The sequence below is a fragment of the Hippocampus zosterae genome, chromosome 8 (assembly GCF_025434085.1).
Source record: "Hippocampus zosterae strain Florida chromosome 8, ASM2543408v3, whole genome shotgun sequence".
Taxonomy (NCBI): Eukaryota; Metazoa; Chordata; class Actinopteri; order Syngnathiformes; family Syngnathidae; genus Hippocampus; species Hippocampus zosterae.
The window spans coordinates 6,356,226-6,373,093 of NC_067458.1; the positions used below are offsets into that span (position 1 = coordinate 6,356,226).

At 38.9% G+C, this 16,868-nt stretch overlaps 1 protein-coding gene across 22 annotated transcripts in view; it reads right to left on the reverse strand.

The window, feature by feature from the left end:
• dock7 (dedicator of cytokinesis 7) overlaps nucleotides 1-16,868 on the reverse strand; it is a 71,596-nt gene that overhangs the window by 28,257 nt on the left and 26,471 nt on the right. For 8 of the 22 annotated variants that reach the window (XM_052073277.1, XM_052073273.1, XM_052073275.1 and 5 more), the window contains exons 20-31: nucleotides 15,656-15,887; nucleotides 13,817-13,981; nucleotides 12,668-12,688; nucleotides 10,243-10,412; nucleotides 9,305-9,397; nucleotides 7,676-7,765; nucleotides 4,579-4,674; nucleotides 4,316-4,456; nucleotides 3,980-4,093; nucleotides 3,546-3,713; nucleotides 3,233-3,372; nucleotides 1,960-2,129 (exon numbers count right to left, since the gene is read on the reverse strand). In XM_052073277.1, the coding sequence (XP_051929237.1) occupies nucleotides 1,960-2,129; nucleotides 3,233-3,372; nucleotides 3,546-3,713; nucleotides 3,980-4,093; nucleotides 4,316-4,456; nucleotides 4,579-4,674; nucleotides 7,676-7,765; nucleotides 9,305-9,397; nucleotides 10,243-10,412; nucleotides 12,668-12,688; nucleotides 13,817-13,981; nucleotides 15,656-15,887 (1,600 nt within the window). The remainder of the gene's footprint in view (nucleotides 1-1,959; nucleotides 2,130-3,232; nucleotides 3,373-3,545; nucleotides 3,714-3,979; nucleotides 4,094-4,315; nucleotides 4,457-4,578; nucleotides 4,675-7,675; nucleotides 7,766-9,304; nucleotides 9,398-10,242; nucleotides 10,413-12,667; nucleotides 12,689-13,816; nucleotides 13,982-15,655; nucleotides 15,888-16,868) is intronic. The other 14 variants (XM_052073280.1, XM_052073279.1, XM_052073276.1 and 11 more) reach the window with 5 other exon arrangements.

Consider the following 16,868-nt stretch of genomic DNA (forward strand, 5'->3'; position numbering starts at 1 on the left):
TAATTTTAGCTTGGTGTTTGATTGGTCTTGTGCCAAAAACAATTAACTTCGATTTTTTCAGGTTAAGTGACAATTTATTTCTGTCGAACCAGTTTTTTAATTTGTTTAATTCGTTTTCTACGGTTATCAGGAGCTGTTTCAGATTTATTCCAGAACAGTAGAAAGTTGTATCATCAGCAAATAGGACACATTTAAATAGTTTTGAGACCTTGCAGATATCATTTATATATAAGATGAATAGTTTTGGACCAAGCACTGACCCCTGAGGAACTCCGTGAGTGATTTTCAGTTGATTCGTTTTTTTATTGTTGAGTTGCACGTACTGATATCTGTTTTCTAAATAACTTTTTATCCATTTATAAGCTACACCTCTAATGCCATATCTTTATAGTTTTTTCAATAATATACTGTGATCTATTGCGTCAAAAGCTTTTTTTAGATCTAGGAAAACCCCAACAGTAAATTCTTTGTTGTCTATATTAGTGGCTATTCCTTCCACAAACTCCATAACTACCATTGAGGTGGTCCGTTTTTCCCTGAAGCCATATTGATTCTCACTTAACAGTGCATGCTTTTGTATAAAGCTATCAAGTCTGCGCGAAAATAGTTTTTATAATATTTTTGAAAATTGTGGTAGTAGTGATATTGGTCTATAATTTGTAAACAGATGTTTTTCTGCACTTTTTACTTTAGCAATTTTCATTTTTGATGGAAAGATACCAGCTTTGAATGACAGGTTGCATATGTGCGTGAAAGGTCGCACTACATATTCTATAATCTGCTTGATTATTGTCATATCAATATTAAAGCAATCAGTTGACTTTTTATTTTTAAAAGTTTTTATAATATTTGATACTTCTTCTTGTTTTACAGCAGTAAGGAACATCGTGGATGAGTTTTTTTCTACGTATCTATCTATTTCAAGCAGGTTTGTTGGATCAGGAATTTGTTTTGCTAGGTTACTGCCGATGTTGACAAAATACTCATTAAATTCAGTCGCTATTTCAGTTTTTTCCAAAATAGTATTTTTACCTTTGATAAAATGCTCTGGATAATCAAATTTTTTAGGACTATTTCTGATTACTTGGTTAAGTATTTTCCATATTTCTTGTGTGTTACCTTTATTCTGCTCTAATAGTGCATGATAATGATCTCTTTTACTGGTTCTTATAATATTTACTAGTTTATTTTCATAGGTCTTATATTTCTTTTCTGCTTCTTCAGTTCTGAATTTGTAAAAACAATTTATATAAAATGTTTTTCTTTTTACATGCATTTTCTATGCCTTTCGTTATCCATGGCTTACTTGGGTCTTTATACTTTTTGGAGACTTTATAGTTAATGGAAAATGTCATATAAGGAGATTATGGTAGACTGAAATACTTCAAACGCTGTATTTGGGTCTTCGTTTGAGTAGACCTCGGTCCAGTTTTGTTTTTCTAGGTCTTGCTTAAAGGCATCGATGGCACGTTGGGTTCTTAGTCTTATTTCTGTTATACGAGTTGTTGATTTAGCTTTTCTATCGAAATAATTATGAAAAACTGCAAAAACAGGTAGGTGGTCACTTATGTCATTAATGAGAAGTCCACTTTCCATTTTATGATCAATCTTATTTATAAATATGTTATCTATTAATGTGGCCGTGTCAACTGTTATTCTGCTAGGTTTCAGGATTACTGGGAAAAAGCTGTTGCTGTACATAGTATTTATGAAGTCAGTTGTTCTTTGTTTCCGTCTCCGTATCTTTGTTTAACCCACAGGAGTTAAATCTGGTGCGGAGGGGGGAGTCGGTAAAAAGGAAAAAAAGGAACAGCAAGAATTGAATGCAGTAACATTTAGGTAAAATTTAAATCTCAAACACATCAGCTTGAAGTGGACAGTTCTACAAAATCTAACACTCAACTCGTGCCACAGTGTTCTGCTTTAGACAATAAGTTGCCATTATGCTTCAATTAGTACCTGTGAAGTCATGGAGCTGTGGCAGGGTCTCCATGACGATGCCAATCAAAGGAAGGTACAGCATAGCAACTCGGGCTTTGACCTCTGGATCTGCATAGCGCGGGTCAGAGTCATGGCTGGACAATAGGTTGTGGACAACACTAACCACTTTTTTATGCAAGCCAAACATCCTAGGAAAAAGAAGGAAGACAGGTTGGACAAGAATAGAAAAACAGAACATATGCATTTTGATAAAGGTTGAGACTGTACAGTACTGTTACCATTTGTTTTTTTTTTGGGGGGGGGGGTAGAACCATCTAGGTTTATCTCAGCGTATACTCTCATTCAGACAAAAAGCAGATGAATTGCATTTTTTGGAGTATACGGTACTTTGTTTTGTTCACACTGGCATCTTTTCACAGAATCAAGTATGGAAAGTAAATGATGTCATATGGATAGAAACATGCAACCCATCTGATTATTTCCATCATAAAAATTTAGTTTGCTGGGTGATACGGTATGTGCAAATGCATTAAGTCGGTGGTATTTTTCAGCAGCTGAGGTATCATGAAGCACTTCTACCATGTGTAATGTTAAGATCCTCTGTTGGAGAAACTATATGCCATGAAACTATAGTGTTGTCCTCATGCTTTCTAATTAACAATAGTCGGTGTAGGCGGCCCGGTAGTCCAGTGGTTAGCACGTCGGCTTCACAGTGCAGAGGTACCGGGTTCGATTCCAGCTCCGGCCTCCCTGTGTGGAGTTTGCATGTTCTCCCCGGGCCTGCGTGGGTTTTCTCCGGGTGCTCCGGTTTCCTCCCACATTCAAAAAACATGCGTGGCAGGCTGATTGAACACTCTAAATTGTCCCTAGGTGTGAGTGTGAATGGTTGTTCGTTTCTGTGTGCCCTGCGATTGGCTGGCAACCGATTCAGGGTGTCCCCCGCCTACTGCCCGAAGACAGCTGGGATAGGCTCCTGCACCCCCCGCGACCCTAGTGAGGATCAAGCGGCTCGGAAGATGAATGAATGAATGAATAGTCGGTGTAATTGGTCCACACAGCATTCACATTTCAAGTGCACTGACCAGAACCAGTTATTCTGCAAGCAGACCCACGAGTCTCAACCGGACTCCAATTCACACGTGATCAAACTGAATCAACATGTCCAGTGTGAAGACACCATCAGCTCAACCCCTAAAATGACCCCACCACATAGGATATTCGTATCCCTGAAACCGTTTTTTTTTTTTTTGAGAAAGCAAATTCTAATATGTGATGTGTGAAACATACTAACCCCTCATTGTCTGGGTCAAGTATCACAGACAGTTCTGACAGTACCAGCCCAGCCATAAAGTGTTGCTCCCTGAACGGCACGGACAGTTCAAACATGTTTGCTATTTTTTGGTCCTGAACATGTGTGGAGAACCCAGAGCTCTGTGAAAAGAGAAAGAAGAGTCACACATGTTAGACGCAAATGACAGAAACACCTGCGCTGTTCATGTAGAGCTGTGAGTCTACAGTTATGTTCCTCTTTTAAATATTTAAAGTAAATACATTCATTCTACGTCCTTTGACTTTGTTATTTGTGTCAAATTTGCAAATCTGACCTGTGAAGTTGCTGAAGAGACAGACGGTGATGGGGAAGCAGGTGGCGTGAGCAAGCTGCAAGGCAGGTTGAGGGTGACATAGTGTTCATGACTGCAAACTATTCTCAAGAAATCCAGCCTGAGAGACTCTAATGTCGGGTTTTGCAGAGCATAAACCTTTGTGGAAACCTGTTGCGAGGCAAGGCGTGGCAGTATATTAAACCAACTTCAGAAAAAATACATTCAAAGGTCATGAGGGCCTGAGATCTTTTACTAGGTTAACTCAATTTAGAAACGTTCAACACTGAATACACTTTAAATGTATCAAATACTGAAAACCACAGAGACAATTTTTGTCTTCGTCATGGTCTATTTGCCTCCAATGTATTTTGAAGACATTTTATTATGAGACATTCAATGCATCACACAGTCAAGAATCTTAGGTAGGTGGTTACCTGTTTCCAGTACGCCTTGATAAGGGTGAAGACAAAGCCTCTATCCATGACGGAGAGCAAATCATTGAGGAAAAAAGCAAGACTTGTATTCAGTCGCTCAACCAGCTCCAGATCCTGATGACAAAAAGCCCAAGTTGTTATATTTTGAATATAATGAAACTTACGGAACAGTAGAGTGTGTAATTAATGAAGTTAATGAAGTTCTTGCAAAACAATAAAAAGTGAGGAAAAAAAACATATTGGGAAAATAAACATCAACAGCTACTCGATTTATTATTATTATATATTATTATTTCTGAATTTACAATTACAAAATGTTTTCCTGTCATTATTCACCTTCTGGAAACGTGATACAATATCGCCAGCAATGGTGCTGACCAACGCTGTGATGTCATCCATAAAGCGCTCCGGGAATCTGTTTTTTCTGGGTGACTCGAGGCGTTCAGCGAAGTAGAGGTGATGAATAATGCTCTTCACCTGCGGTTCAAGTGTTTGCCAGGTAAAAATGGAGGAATGGGTTTGCATGTATTTCATAAAGAGAAAATTATGACTGACAAGGATAAAAAAAATGATCGGGATTCAATGTCAGTTTTTCCTACCATGAGCTCAAAGAAAAACCAGGCCTGTTGTAGAGCTCCCTCCCTGACACTTCCACTGCTCACCACCCATTGGAGAGCCAGTTCCTCGTGAAAGAGCTATGTGGGACAGGGATGCAGAGGGAATACAGTGGATGATAGAAAGGGACAGAATGAAGAAAAAAAATTGACTGAACGGAGCTGAGCGAAATGTCAAACATCAACATTTTCTTTAGGTGAGGTCATCACATGACTTTTCAGAACTGTATACTCATTCCAAGTCACTTCATTAGAAGTGTTAGGAAATATGGCTAGGAGTAAGGATGCACAATATATCATAGTCATTGCGATGATGGTACATGCAATATACGTATCGCAAAGACGTGCCATAATTTCAGATGGAATTATATGGTTTTATCAGAATTTGACCAATCAGATCCAGTAGGATAACAGTATCTAGGGGCATTGCTAACATTCAATAACTTTATTAGATAAGAATACATTGAGCCTGCTGACTTTTCCTTCCCAAAAATTGCGTATGGGGGCACATACGGAATTTTTACGCACTATAAGGCGCACCAAAAACCATTCAATTTTCTCAAAAGCCGAGAGTGAGCCTTATAATCCAATGCGCCTTATATATGGATCGATATTCTGATTTCTCGGACAAAGTATTTTAAATGTTCTGTAAAGCGCTTTGTTACAGTTACAGCAGTTGTGAAAGCTCTATATAAATAAAGTCGTATTGTATTGTATTCCTTCAGTGTATCTATCTCGTGGATGCATAGCGCAACCGCAGCCACGATTGTATTATCTATTCAATGTGCCTTATAACATGGGGGATTGATTAAAACAGTTCATTGAAGGTGCACCTGATACTCCGAAGAGCCTTATAGTGCGGAAAATATGTAACATTATATATAACAATAACATACTTTGCAATATCCAACACCAATATCCCACTTTTTAATATTGTGCAGCCTTTGCCTTTGAGATTACCAAAATGAGATTATCTAGAAATGACAATGCAGGAAATACTGATATAGAGTACATATATGAACTAATTGACTGTCTTTATTTCTTCTCTCATGTGTGAAAACCCAAAGCCCTCACCCCAAAACAAATACTCAAGACTCCCACCATTTTGCAAGTCTTGTAACCAAATGTAAACCAAAAAGGAATGGGAAGTTCACTGAATTTCACTTTTCAAAAAGGCCATGATTCATGCACTGCTTCTTTTGGTCAAAGATACTGATGAAGAAAGTTTATTAAAGGAAGACAAATGCTCAAGAGCAGTGTTTTCCCACCTTAACTGAGCTGAGGCACATATTTTACATTGCATAAATATCCCAAAAAGTATACAGTAAATTTAAATAATGATAATCCTGGCTCAATTTGCTCATAAATTCATAGGATAACAGGTGGGTCGATAGGTTACCGTAATTATGTACAGTGATACCTCTACTTATGTATGTCTCTTTATATGAAATTTTCAAGATACGAAACACCTCAACAGGAAAATATTGCCTCTAGTTACGAAAAATACTTAGTACTAAGTACTAAATACGTACTAAGATACGAAAGGTAAAAATAAAGTATGGGCCGCTACGTGCAGCTCTGAGTTTCCCGACCGCAACATACTTATAGCTGCTTTGCCATTGGCTACTGCCGAGCATCATCCTGGCATGCCATTGGCGAAGAGGGACCTCTATTGTATGTGTCTATGTGTGTAGATAGATAGATATGTGTCTATGCAGCCTCCTCATCATTCGCCCCTCGAGCCATGAGGCGTTCCGATAGTTTTACGTAAATGTGAATCACTCAGAAAAAGTGTTCAGTCTGGCAATCGCTAACTATGCTGTTTGCCTTGGGATTTTTCGAATGATTGTTAAAAGTCGACAAAAGCAAACATCCTTGGATCAGTACTTTACAAAACGCCAGGCAAAACACACTTCTGAGAGAGAAGATGCACTAGAGAGGGCAAAAAACAATGAGGATACCAGTTTAACGTTAAATGACCATCATCTTTATTTTTTATTCTTACTTTTTTACAGCATGCACAGCTATCATTTGTTGTGCAATAATCAAATTTAAAGATGTGTTTGTTACATATTTTATGCGTTTTTATGCTTTAGAAAACATTTATGTCAGAATTTTGGGGGGGCTTAGAAAGGATTACGGCATTTACATGCAAAACGTCTCTAATATTCTCGTTAAGAACCAATTAATTGCATGAGTAGAGGTGCCACTATACTTTCTACCTTATAGGTGAAGAGCATGACATTTTTCTTCCTGTTAAGTCCATGGCATAGAAAGACGAACAATTTCAAAACAATTAAGTGAAATGGGAAAATATCTCACAGCACACCTGATTATCTAATGCAGCGCAGCACAATGGTTGAGAATCAATGCTCCAGAGAAAATGAAGATCCACACATACATTTTCTAGACCACGTATGCTCAATAGGCTCACGGGTGAATAGGAGCCTTTCCAAGATGACTTCAGTAGTGAGGTTGAATATACCCTGAACTGGTTGCCAGCCAATCACAGGGCACAAACAACCATTTTCACTCACATTTACTGCTAGCGACAATTTTCGATTGTTAACCTCAGAAGCATGTTTTTGGAATGACAGAGGAAGCCGGACTACCCAGAAAACCCCACGTAAGCATGGGGAGAACATGCAAACTCTTTACTCAAAGGCCGGAGCCCAGATTCCAGCCCCCATACTCAGAGCTGTGAGGCAGATGTGCTAACCACTCGTTCACTGCACTGCCAAAATGAAGACCCCATGTCACATTTATCATCTTGGCTCAAATGGTGATACAACAAGCTGAAAGGACACAACATGCACATTTTGAAAGCAACAGTGCACAAATGTGTAGCATTCGCAAGACTAAAACAATTTCATGTGGCGGGAAGCATTATTATAAAATCATTACTATTATTACTTTCAATAAAGTTTCAAAATAAGACACATATCAGTGACATTCAGCAAGACGGCACAACCAACAAAACAACATTGACCAATCCAACGCCGTACTGTACATCCACAGACAAGACAAGTGAGAAGACACGACGTGGGTGGGGTGGTTTCCTCCCCGGTGCAAGTGGCTCTACCTTTTTTGTGGGCAATCGTCCCGTTAAAGTTTGCAAGAAACTGGCGCTCTCTGTGTGCGAAGACATGCGATTGCCACAGCGCTCCATGGCCTATGGGTGGAATGAATGGAACGTGACAACAAAGTTAGTGGAGGAGCAACGGGAGTGTTGGCTTGCACCTTTTCCTCTCAGCATAAAGCAAAAGGTGTCTGGGTCCACAAGACAGACAGACAGACAGACAGACAGACAGACAGACATACAGACAGACAGACAGACAGACAGACAGACAGACACACACACACACACGTACACAACCGATTTGTGGTCTCATAGACATACACAGATATGGATGCAAAAAAATTACACACAGTACATGGCTACAACTATGTGGCGCTGGATTATATATATTAATGTTTAAACATGGTGATCTTCCTTTTACTTTTGTAATTAAGTATGCTAACGTTTTTTTTTTTGGAGCTCTTCCAAGTTTCGTGCCAGACTTCATCCTTCAGGATAAAGGGGGTTTTGCAGCCTAAGCTCTTAATTAAAAGTTTGCATGCTCCGTGACTGAAGAGTAGTGACCGGGCTGTGATTTATGATTAGAATAGGCAAATGTTTATGGCAAGTAGTAGTAATAGCGGCACATGACAAGACTCACAACAAGACGCAAAGTGAAGCAGACAAAGAACAAATGCACAACAGAGACAGACACTTCCATGCTCCAGTGACACAATTCATGTCATGAGGGGTTAGTAGGATGTCAGGCAGGGATAGTGAGAGACTCTGTCTAGAATGGAATGGGAGTATATATTTACTTTTTTTTTAATTCAAAATTGTGACAATGGGGAAATGACAAAATCATTCTACAAAGGGGAAGGATGTCTAACAATCGATTTCTCTACTTTCTCTCCATCCCTCCACCCCCAAAGAATTGCACACATTATTTGGTGGGAGGGAGGATTTAAGTGAACCTTACACAAATAAACAATCAGCCAAAAATCTCAGTATAGAAAGAATATAATGTCTACATTTACATGGTCAGCAATATTGCATTCAAAATACCTTCTGCAGGTCATTTGCCAAATGTTTTTTTTAGGCTTCTCTTAAAAATGTTCAAAAGGCAAATTTTGCCGTAGCAAAAATCTGCAACACTCAAAAGGATGTTCAAGTGAAGTTACTCTACTCTATAAGCAATATATATACCGTATAGAGATTTTTTTGGGAGGGGGGGTATGGGGGTTGTTAATTCGGAACATCACAGTGGATCTCAGATGAAGCACTACATTTACATGGTTGGGGTGTGGGGTGGGATCGTGAAACCCATGCATGGGAGGGCTGTGATTATGATTACAGTAGAATACTGCAATATTAAGAAGTTTTGGTATTGCAAACATCTGTATGCGGAGCAAGACAAAAAAACTGCCATTTTTTCATGCCTAAAGGAATTGTTAGGATTATTAACACCACAAAAAAACAGTAAAGATGGATATGATCATGACACACAAATAAAATGAACATGTTTTTTTTTTTAACTATCCAAGTACAAACTCAACACCAAAACTCCAAATATGTCAGTATTCTTCAAGGGTGAGTATGGTGAGTTCTTTTTGAAGAGAAGCAAAGCGGATGATCAGGCATTCATAAAACCACCTGCATGGTTTCTGGATCAGACCCAGGGCTGGATCCCCAAGGGGCACTCTTACAGCCCATGGTGTGAACCCACGAGTTGGACCGGTCTAAGCCCTAGGAGTGCCAAGGTCAAAGGACACAAGGCAGGCAAGAAGCAAGGCAACAAGCGAGCAGCATGAGGGAAGGAGGGAAGGAATCAAAGGTTAAAGAGGTTCAGAGGTCAGGACGATTGGATGAAGGACCTAAAAGACCAGCTGTTGGTTAAGTAAAAATGACGACAGAAAAATTGTTTTGTTTTGTTTTCCATTTCTGTAAACATTTGTCAATAAAAGTGCTACGGTAGAAAAATGAGGAAAAAGAAAATAAGTATTCACAGCACATGTACCATCCAAATGCGGCAAATTCGCAAGAGCACAACTCCAATTAATTTGGTGTGGAAAACATGTGAAAATACGTGCAATAATTGTCATATGAACCCCGCCTCTCAAAAAAAAAAGTCCTGACGATGTAGGACAATGAAAATGTGCACCCGGACTCAACTTTTTGTCTGCCTTTCACAATTTTAACCCAACGCACACCTCCCCTCATGTCAGGTTGCTATTACAGTGGTTAGAGAGATAAGATGTCCAAACTTCTATTGACACACTATGTCTAGTGTACATACTGATAAAATGACCTTAGGGTCACTCTGCGCGTGTAAGGCAAGTGCCTACCAGTGTTAAAAAGTACAAAATCAGTACAATCACCTTATAAAACCTTTCCAAAAAATACAATACAAAATCAATAGGTTATGATGTGATTTCTAGTAAATATTTAATACAATCTAACAAGCACGTGCAGTAGCAACATGGCAGCCAGGCAGCGCAATGACATTATGGAACTAAAATGAAAACATATTTAAGCCTCTCTAGTTTGAGCATAAAACTTGTTGGTGACACATTCGTGTTTGACGAACTTACCTTGCTACCGATGATGGCGCGAACCTCATCATCAGGAGAGGTGGGCGTACCGGAGATGTCAGGGTTACTGTTGCTAAGGCTACGAGAGCGGTTAAGGTTAAGGCTGGCTGGTCGTACAGCTGAGCGGGCCATGGTGGCATAGTGAACAGAACCTCCAAGCCCTCCAGGGCCTGGGACAACACATAAAAAAGGGAAATAATATTAATGAGATACAGAGCATGTCACAACAATTACCAGTCTTTAACAGTGGAAATTGGACTTACAATTTGAGTTGCATTAAAAAAATTGCCAATAAAAATTACCTCTATTTGCATACTATTTTCAATATGGTCTTGGCATGGACTGCCGCTGCATAGCCATCATTGGCAAGGTGCATAATGCATTGCCCCGATCTTAAAAAGAAGCAATATCCTTCGGCGGCTGAAGTTAAAAAGCTGTTGCATATGTGGACGAAGGTTCTAGTGCCGAATTCTTGAACATCCAGTCACAAATAGCAACTGCAACACCAAAAATCATTTCATTTTCATCCCCAAAATTGATTTAAAGTGTATGTTATTGATTAAAATGTAACATCGGTTGCATTAAGAGAATGAACGGTCTATGTCTATATAATCGCATCAAATAGCTGTGCCCACATGTTGACGCGAGTCCGAACTTCCACCAACGTACAATCCATTCATCCAATTACAGATGCCAGAAGCGGCCGGATTGAATAAATGCAGAAGCTCCTTCCATGTGGACAGACAGGAACTTTTGTAAATGGCGTAAATAAAGAACTAAACAGTCAGAATGACTCCAAATAACAGGGAAGCTCTCGTCATTGTGTTATTGGAAGCTGTTGTCATAAATGAGCAGAAAGATCTGTGCTTTTTTTGCAGGCTGCGTATGTGTTTCTGTATTGATTTTTATTCGACGGACAAATAAGAAAGTAGTCCTTGGTGATCGCGTGAGCGAGGAAATAAATAAATAGAAACCATCAAAGGGAATTTGTAGAGAATTAATCTTTTCAGTTAGAAAATGGAAAGTTTCCCGGAATTGGTATGCCAGAATCATTTAATGAATGAGAAAAGAAACAGACATGATTAAAAGAACACTTAAAACAGATTTTCTCCGTTATTATAAAAAATGCGTCTTCTTCCCCTGCGTTTGATATCTTTACAATACGTAATTTGTTTTTCCTTATTTCTAGGGTGCATTATATTACACTGGTTTAAAAAAAAAGTCAAGTAAAAACTGCACTTACATTCATTTCAATTGGAAATATTACCTCAATTTATGAATGTTTGAGGTTACAAACGGGCTGAAGAGGGAAAAAAAAATTAAGATCATAATTAGAGATTCCAATATATACCCAATGACCCAAAATAGTTAAAAAGTGCTAAATGGAATTGGTTCACGGTAAAATGTTTTTGAGGTTCTTATGACAGAAAGTGGGTATTTAGAATGCAAAATGCCAATGGTATGTGATATGTAATACCTTTAGGCATGCATGTCCAAAGTCCGGCCCGGGGGCCAAATTCGGCCCGCGGTCGAATTTCATCCGGCCCTCGGCCCCTGTCATAAAATCAGTGCCGTCTGGCCCGCAGGTTGGGCGCAATGGAACACGTGTTGCATTGACTGAGGTCTCGTTGACTGGTGAGTGATGTTTCATAGAGTACTGCTTCCCTCTAGTGGCTAAATGAGTAATAGCATTCACTAAATGAGTAATAGCATTTAGCCACTAGAGGGCATCACTCACGAGTTAACAAGACATCACTCCGTGTTTATATTGACTGATATGTCATATTTCAAATGATCCTTGCAGTTGTGGATATGTGTATTGCTTGTTCATTTCCCTGTTGTTCGAGTCAAAGGTTTTGTGACTATTGATAAGTCATGGTGATACATTTTATGTTTCAAATCAATCAATTTGCACTCAGGAGACTTCTGTTTAAGAAAAAGTCAAGTGAATAAGCAGTTGCATGTGATATACCTGTTTCAAATGAACCAAAAGAAATTCTTAAGATTGTTGAAATTAAAATAAAAATGGAAATGTGAAACAGACTCGCTTACTAAAATTTGTTGAACAATATTGTTGTTCAATGTAGAGAATGTCAGCCAAGGTCGGCCCCCCGACATTTTACCACGCAAAATCTGGCCCCCTTGGCAAAAAGTTTGGACACCCCTGCCTTTAGGTTTCAGCTATTAAAAAAAAAAAAAAAAAAAAAAAGAGGATTTAAGACTAAAAACAAGAAATTAGCAGATGTTTCAGCTTCTCCCCTACAGGCAAGTGTGACAGCAGGACTCCAGTCTTTTTCAGTTGGTGGCAAATGGATATCATTTAAATAATAACCAGTCAACACCTATAGCAGCAGGAATCGAGAAATGCAAATCATTCTGATGGATTGCAAAACAACTTCAATATCTATGAAACTGTCATAGATACCTGTTGAGGTAGATTTGACATCTTTTGCAGGCAAACGAAAGCAAAATTGATGTGGGAGAAGAAAGGAAACGGGTGAGAAAGGTACAAGAAGAACAATATGAGGAAAACAAAAAGATGAAGTAAGCAAAGATGAAAAGACACACCGTTAAAGGTCAACTGTGAAGACATTTTAGAAAATCCCAAACGAAATATTTTTATGTCACAACTAAATAAAATAAAATCTGGATGCAAAAAAATCCTTGCGCACGATGGAATTACTTACTTAGTCCAAGTATTCCCGCTAGCACTAAGAGCACAAGTCATAGTGGGTTGGTGTCCTACATTGTGATTGCTAAGGTAGTTCTGTTGCGTTGTCGACCACTCCGAACATTATATCGCATTGGTAGATGTATATCCATGTACACATGTAATACTTCAAATCTAATGTTTTCATAAACAACAGCCAGAGTTATTCATTGATTAGCAGATCAATGTTTTTGGCAAATTCCGGTCTTCAAAGTGCTTGCAACAAAGAATGCTCTTTGAAACCGGCGTGAAATTCACTTGCTTTGCGAGAACGAAATTATCATTTAAATGTTCTGGTCTATTTACATGCCCTATTCTTTTCTTTTGGCCACTCAAACAACAGTTTGCCTGAATGTGAACAGTGCATTGCTGCATTGCGCCGAGGCATTTCGCCAAATAACGCGATAACAATGACAAAGAGCAGTTCATGGGACAATCAACAATGCATTACAATGGCTCACTGGCGACTGTGCATTCTGTAAATGACATAACTCGCCGGAGACTACAGAACAAAAGCATTTTCGTTGTTAAGTGTTTTGTTTTTAAACAAACCATCCAGGTCCAGAGTTGGACCAATAGCACTAGTCATGCGCTGCACAGGACCTGGAACGATGCCCGACTTTTTTTTTTCCCATATTAAATTAAGCAAGGACGAAAATCCGACGCACCTTTTGAGCCCACGCGAAAATATTCACTTGTGGACAGCTGAGCTGAGAGCTGAGCCCTCTTTTTAAAAAACAAAACAAAACAAAAAAAAAACTAATGGAAGTATGCTTGAAATAGTTTTGGCTGTAAGTATTACTCAAAAGATGGTTGGCCAAGTTTACTTCACACCTGACCTTGAAAGATTGTTTAATTAAATACCTGGCGAAGGAGAGTTGGGGTCAGTGCTGGGCAACCGGAAGACATAGTGGATGTAAGAAGAAAGCAGGCTGTTGCGGCCATGCATGTCCTGGCTGGTGTCCAGGTACTTATGGAGGCGGTTAACAATGGCTGCCATAACCTCAAATGATGACTGACCAAGATTGACTGAAAAAAAGAAAAGAAAAAAAAAGCACACAAGCACAAACAGGGTTAGACATAACTAAAATACAAAGTATGAGAAGTATAAAATAAGTTTTGAAATATTTGACATTGAGTATTTTTTTTTCTTAGCAAATGGCTGCTTTCTAAAAATATTAAATGACTCATGTTACAAGGTGTTGAAGAAGTCTATTTAATATTAACAGGTCTTGAAGTAAGAAATGGTGCACAAAAATTAAGGTATGCTAAACAAACCTGTTTAGAATGAAGCTGGGACGTTGTGTTAAAAAAACGGAATAAAATCATTTGCAAACCATGTTCAACCTATATTTAATTGAATACACAACAAAGACAGATATTTAATGTTGAAACTATTGCAAATAGCTATTAACTTCACCCACAGGTGAAGAGGCAAACAGTTGTGTACCACAATCGCGTATAAAAGGCGCTTCCTTGAATTGTCACTCACAAGCAAATATAGGGCCAGGTTCACCTCTTTGTGAACAAATCCATGAGAAAATAGTCAAACAGTTTAATTAAGGACAATGTTCCTCACTGTACAATTGTAAGGAATTTAGTGATTGTATAATCCGTGGGTCAGAATATCAATAAAAGATTCAGACAATCGAGAGAAATCCCTGCATGTACGCCGCAAGGCCAAAAACTAACATTGAATGCCCGTGCCCTTCGATCCCTCAGGCGGCACCGCATCAAAAACTGACATCTAGGTCACTCAGGAAGACTTAAAAAAAACAATGTTTGTAAATAAAGTTGGGCGCTACATGGGAAACTGAAATGTTTACTATGCAAAGCAAAAGCCATTTATCAACAACATCCAGAGATGTCACTGGCTTCTCTGAGCCTGACCCCATCTAAGATGGATTAATGCAAAGTGGAAAAGTGTTCTGTGGTCTGCCGTGTCCACATTTCAAATTATTTTTGGAAATTGTGGAGGTTATGTCTTCCGGGCAGAAGAGGAAAAGAACCATCTGGACTGTTATGTACGCTAAGTTCATAAGCCAGTATCTGTGATGGTAATGTTAGTGCTGACGGCATGGATAACTTACACATCTGTGAAGGCACCATAAATGCTGAGAGGTACATACAGGTTTGGGAGAAACATGCTGCCATACAAGCCATTGCTTTTTCATGCACACCCATGTTCATTTCAGCAAGAAAATGCCCTATGACATTCTGCCCATGTTACAACAGCGTGGCTTCGAGGTAAAAGCGTGCGAGTACTAGATTGGTCTGCCTGCAGTCCAGAACAGTCTCCCATTTAAAACATGTGGTCCAATCAAAAGAGAGGTTCCGCGGACTGCTGAAAAGCTGAGGCTGTAAATCAGCCAAGAAATTCACCCCCGTTTATTGAATGTTAAAAGAAAAAGTGACGTAACACAGTGGTAAACATGACCCCCGTCCCAGATATTTTGAAACGTGGTGCAGCCATAAAATTCAAAGTTAATGATTAGTTGCCAAAAATGAAAAAAAGTAAATATTAAATATATTGTTTTCATAGTGGATTCAACTCAATATAGGTTGAACATGATTTGCAAATCATTGTATGCTCCTTCTATTTCTGTGAAATAAGTATAGATAGATAGATCTATCTATAATTAGATTATAATTAGATCTAAATAAATAGATCTGAAATGATATGCAAATCAAGCAGTAGCATACCGATTTGTCCAGCAATGACTGGAGGTCGAACCACAAGCAAAACCAATTTGTCAAGTAGAAGGTGAAGAAACCGAACGACTGGCTCCAGCTGGGAAGAGTTGAGTGCTGCTATACTTGACTTCAACTCAGTTTCCAAGTTGTTTTCCATGATTCTCATGTCCCCTATCCGGACTGGGAACATGTGCTCATCCAGTGCATGCACCAATGCAAAGAACTTATCCAAGTACTGATCCTGAAAAATGAGAGCAAGGGATAATCAGACACAGTGTGGTTAGGATACAGAAACATTGAAAGAAACATACAGGAATAAATACTATTATGATAAGGAATACACATCTCAAGCAATTAATGTAGTTTGACTGTAGTGTCCAACTTTTTAACTGTTAGTTGGAAAGTTGGGTCACTTAGTGGAAGGATGATGCAATGATTGCATACCATTGTATATATGTTATCATATCAGAACACATTGCTTTCTGTAAAAAGCATTGTTTGCTGTAAACTGCTTTGAATTGTGCTACTCCCAAAAAGTCAGACGCTGAACACATATTAACTGCCCCATATTAGGTATTATTGTGACTACTTCTTTTATCTTATAAAAGGAGCAGAAGGGAAACAGAACGTTGGATGATTGTGGTGCAATGAAGGCGGCGGCCTCCCCTTTTGCAAAAGACTAGTTGTGATGCTGGTTGTGTTCATTGTCTCCTGTCGCGAATTGCCGCATGTCTACGTGGGAATATCTGTAATTGTACTGGAGAACCATAAGAAAACTTTAAGGGGGGCAGGTGTGGAAAATTTACTTTTATACAAATACTGGGAGTTGTATCAGTGTGTGTAATTAAACAACCAAATAAACCTTTTATCTGCCTATTTCTGAAACGTTTCTGTGAGCAAGGTATTATGTAAGCTGTACAAAATAAGCACGCCCACACTAATGACACGACTAGCGAGGCTGGATGAAGTTCCTGAGACAGTTTTAGTAGACAAGAGATAGTATGAAAGCACCATCAACGCAAAAAGGTAAGCAGGGCTGCACTGGCTTTTGCTGGATTTACGGATTAGCCATAACCGATTACTGCTTCGTTTAAATTGCAGACGCGGTAGAGGTGGGGGCATTGTTGTTGAAAATGCATCTGCTCTACTTACACAGTCTGAGCTGTAATTAACAAAATGTAATTTGCAAACTTAGTCTTGCCTCCACCAGAGAAAAGACTCC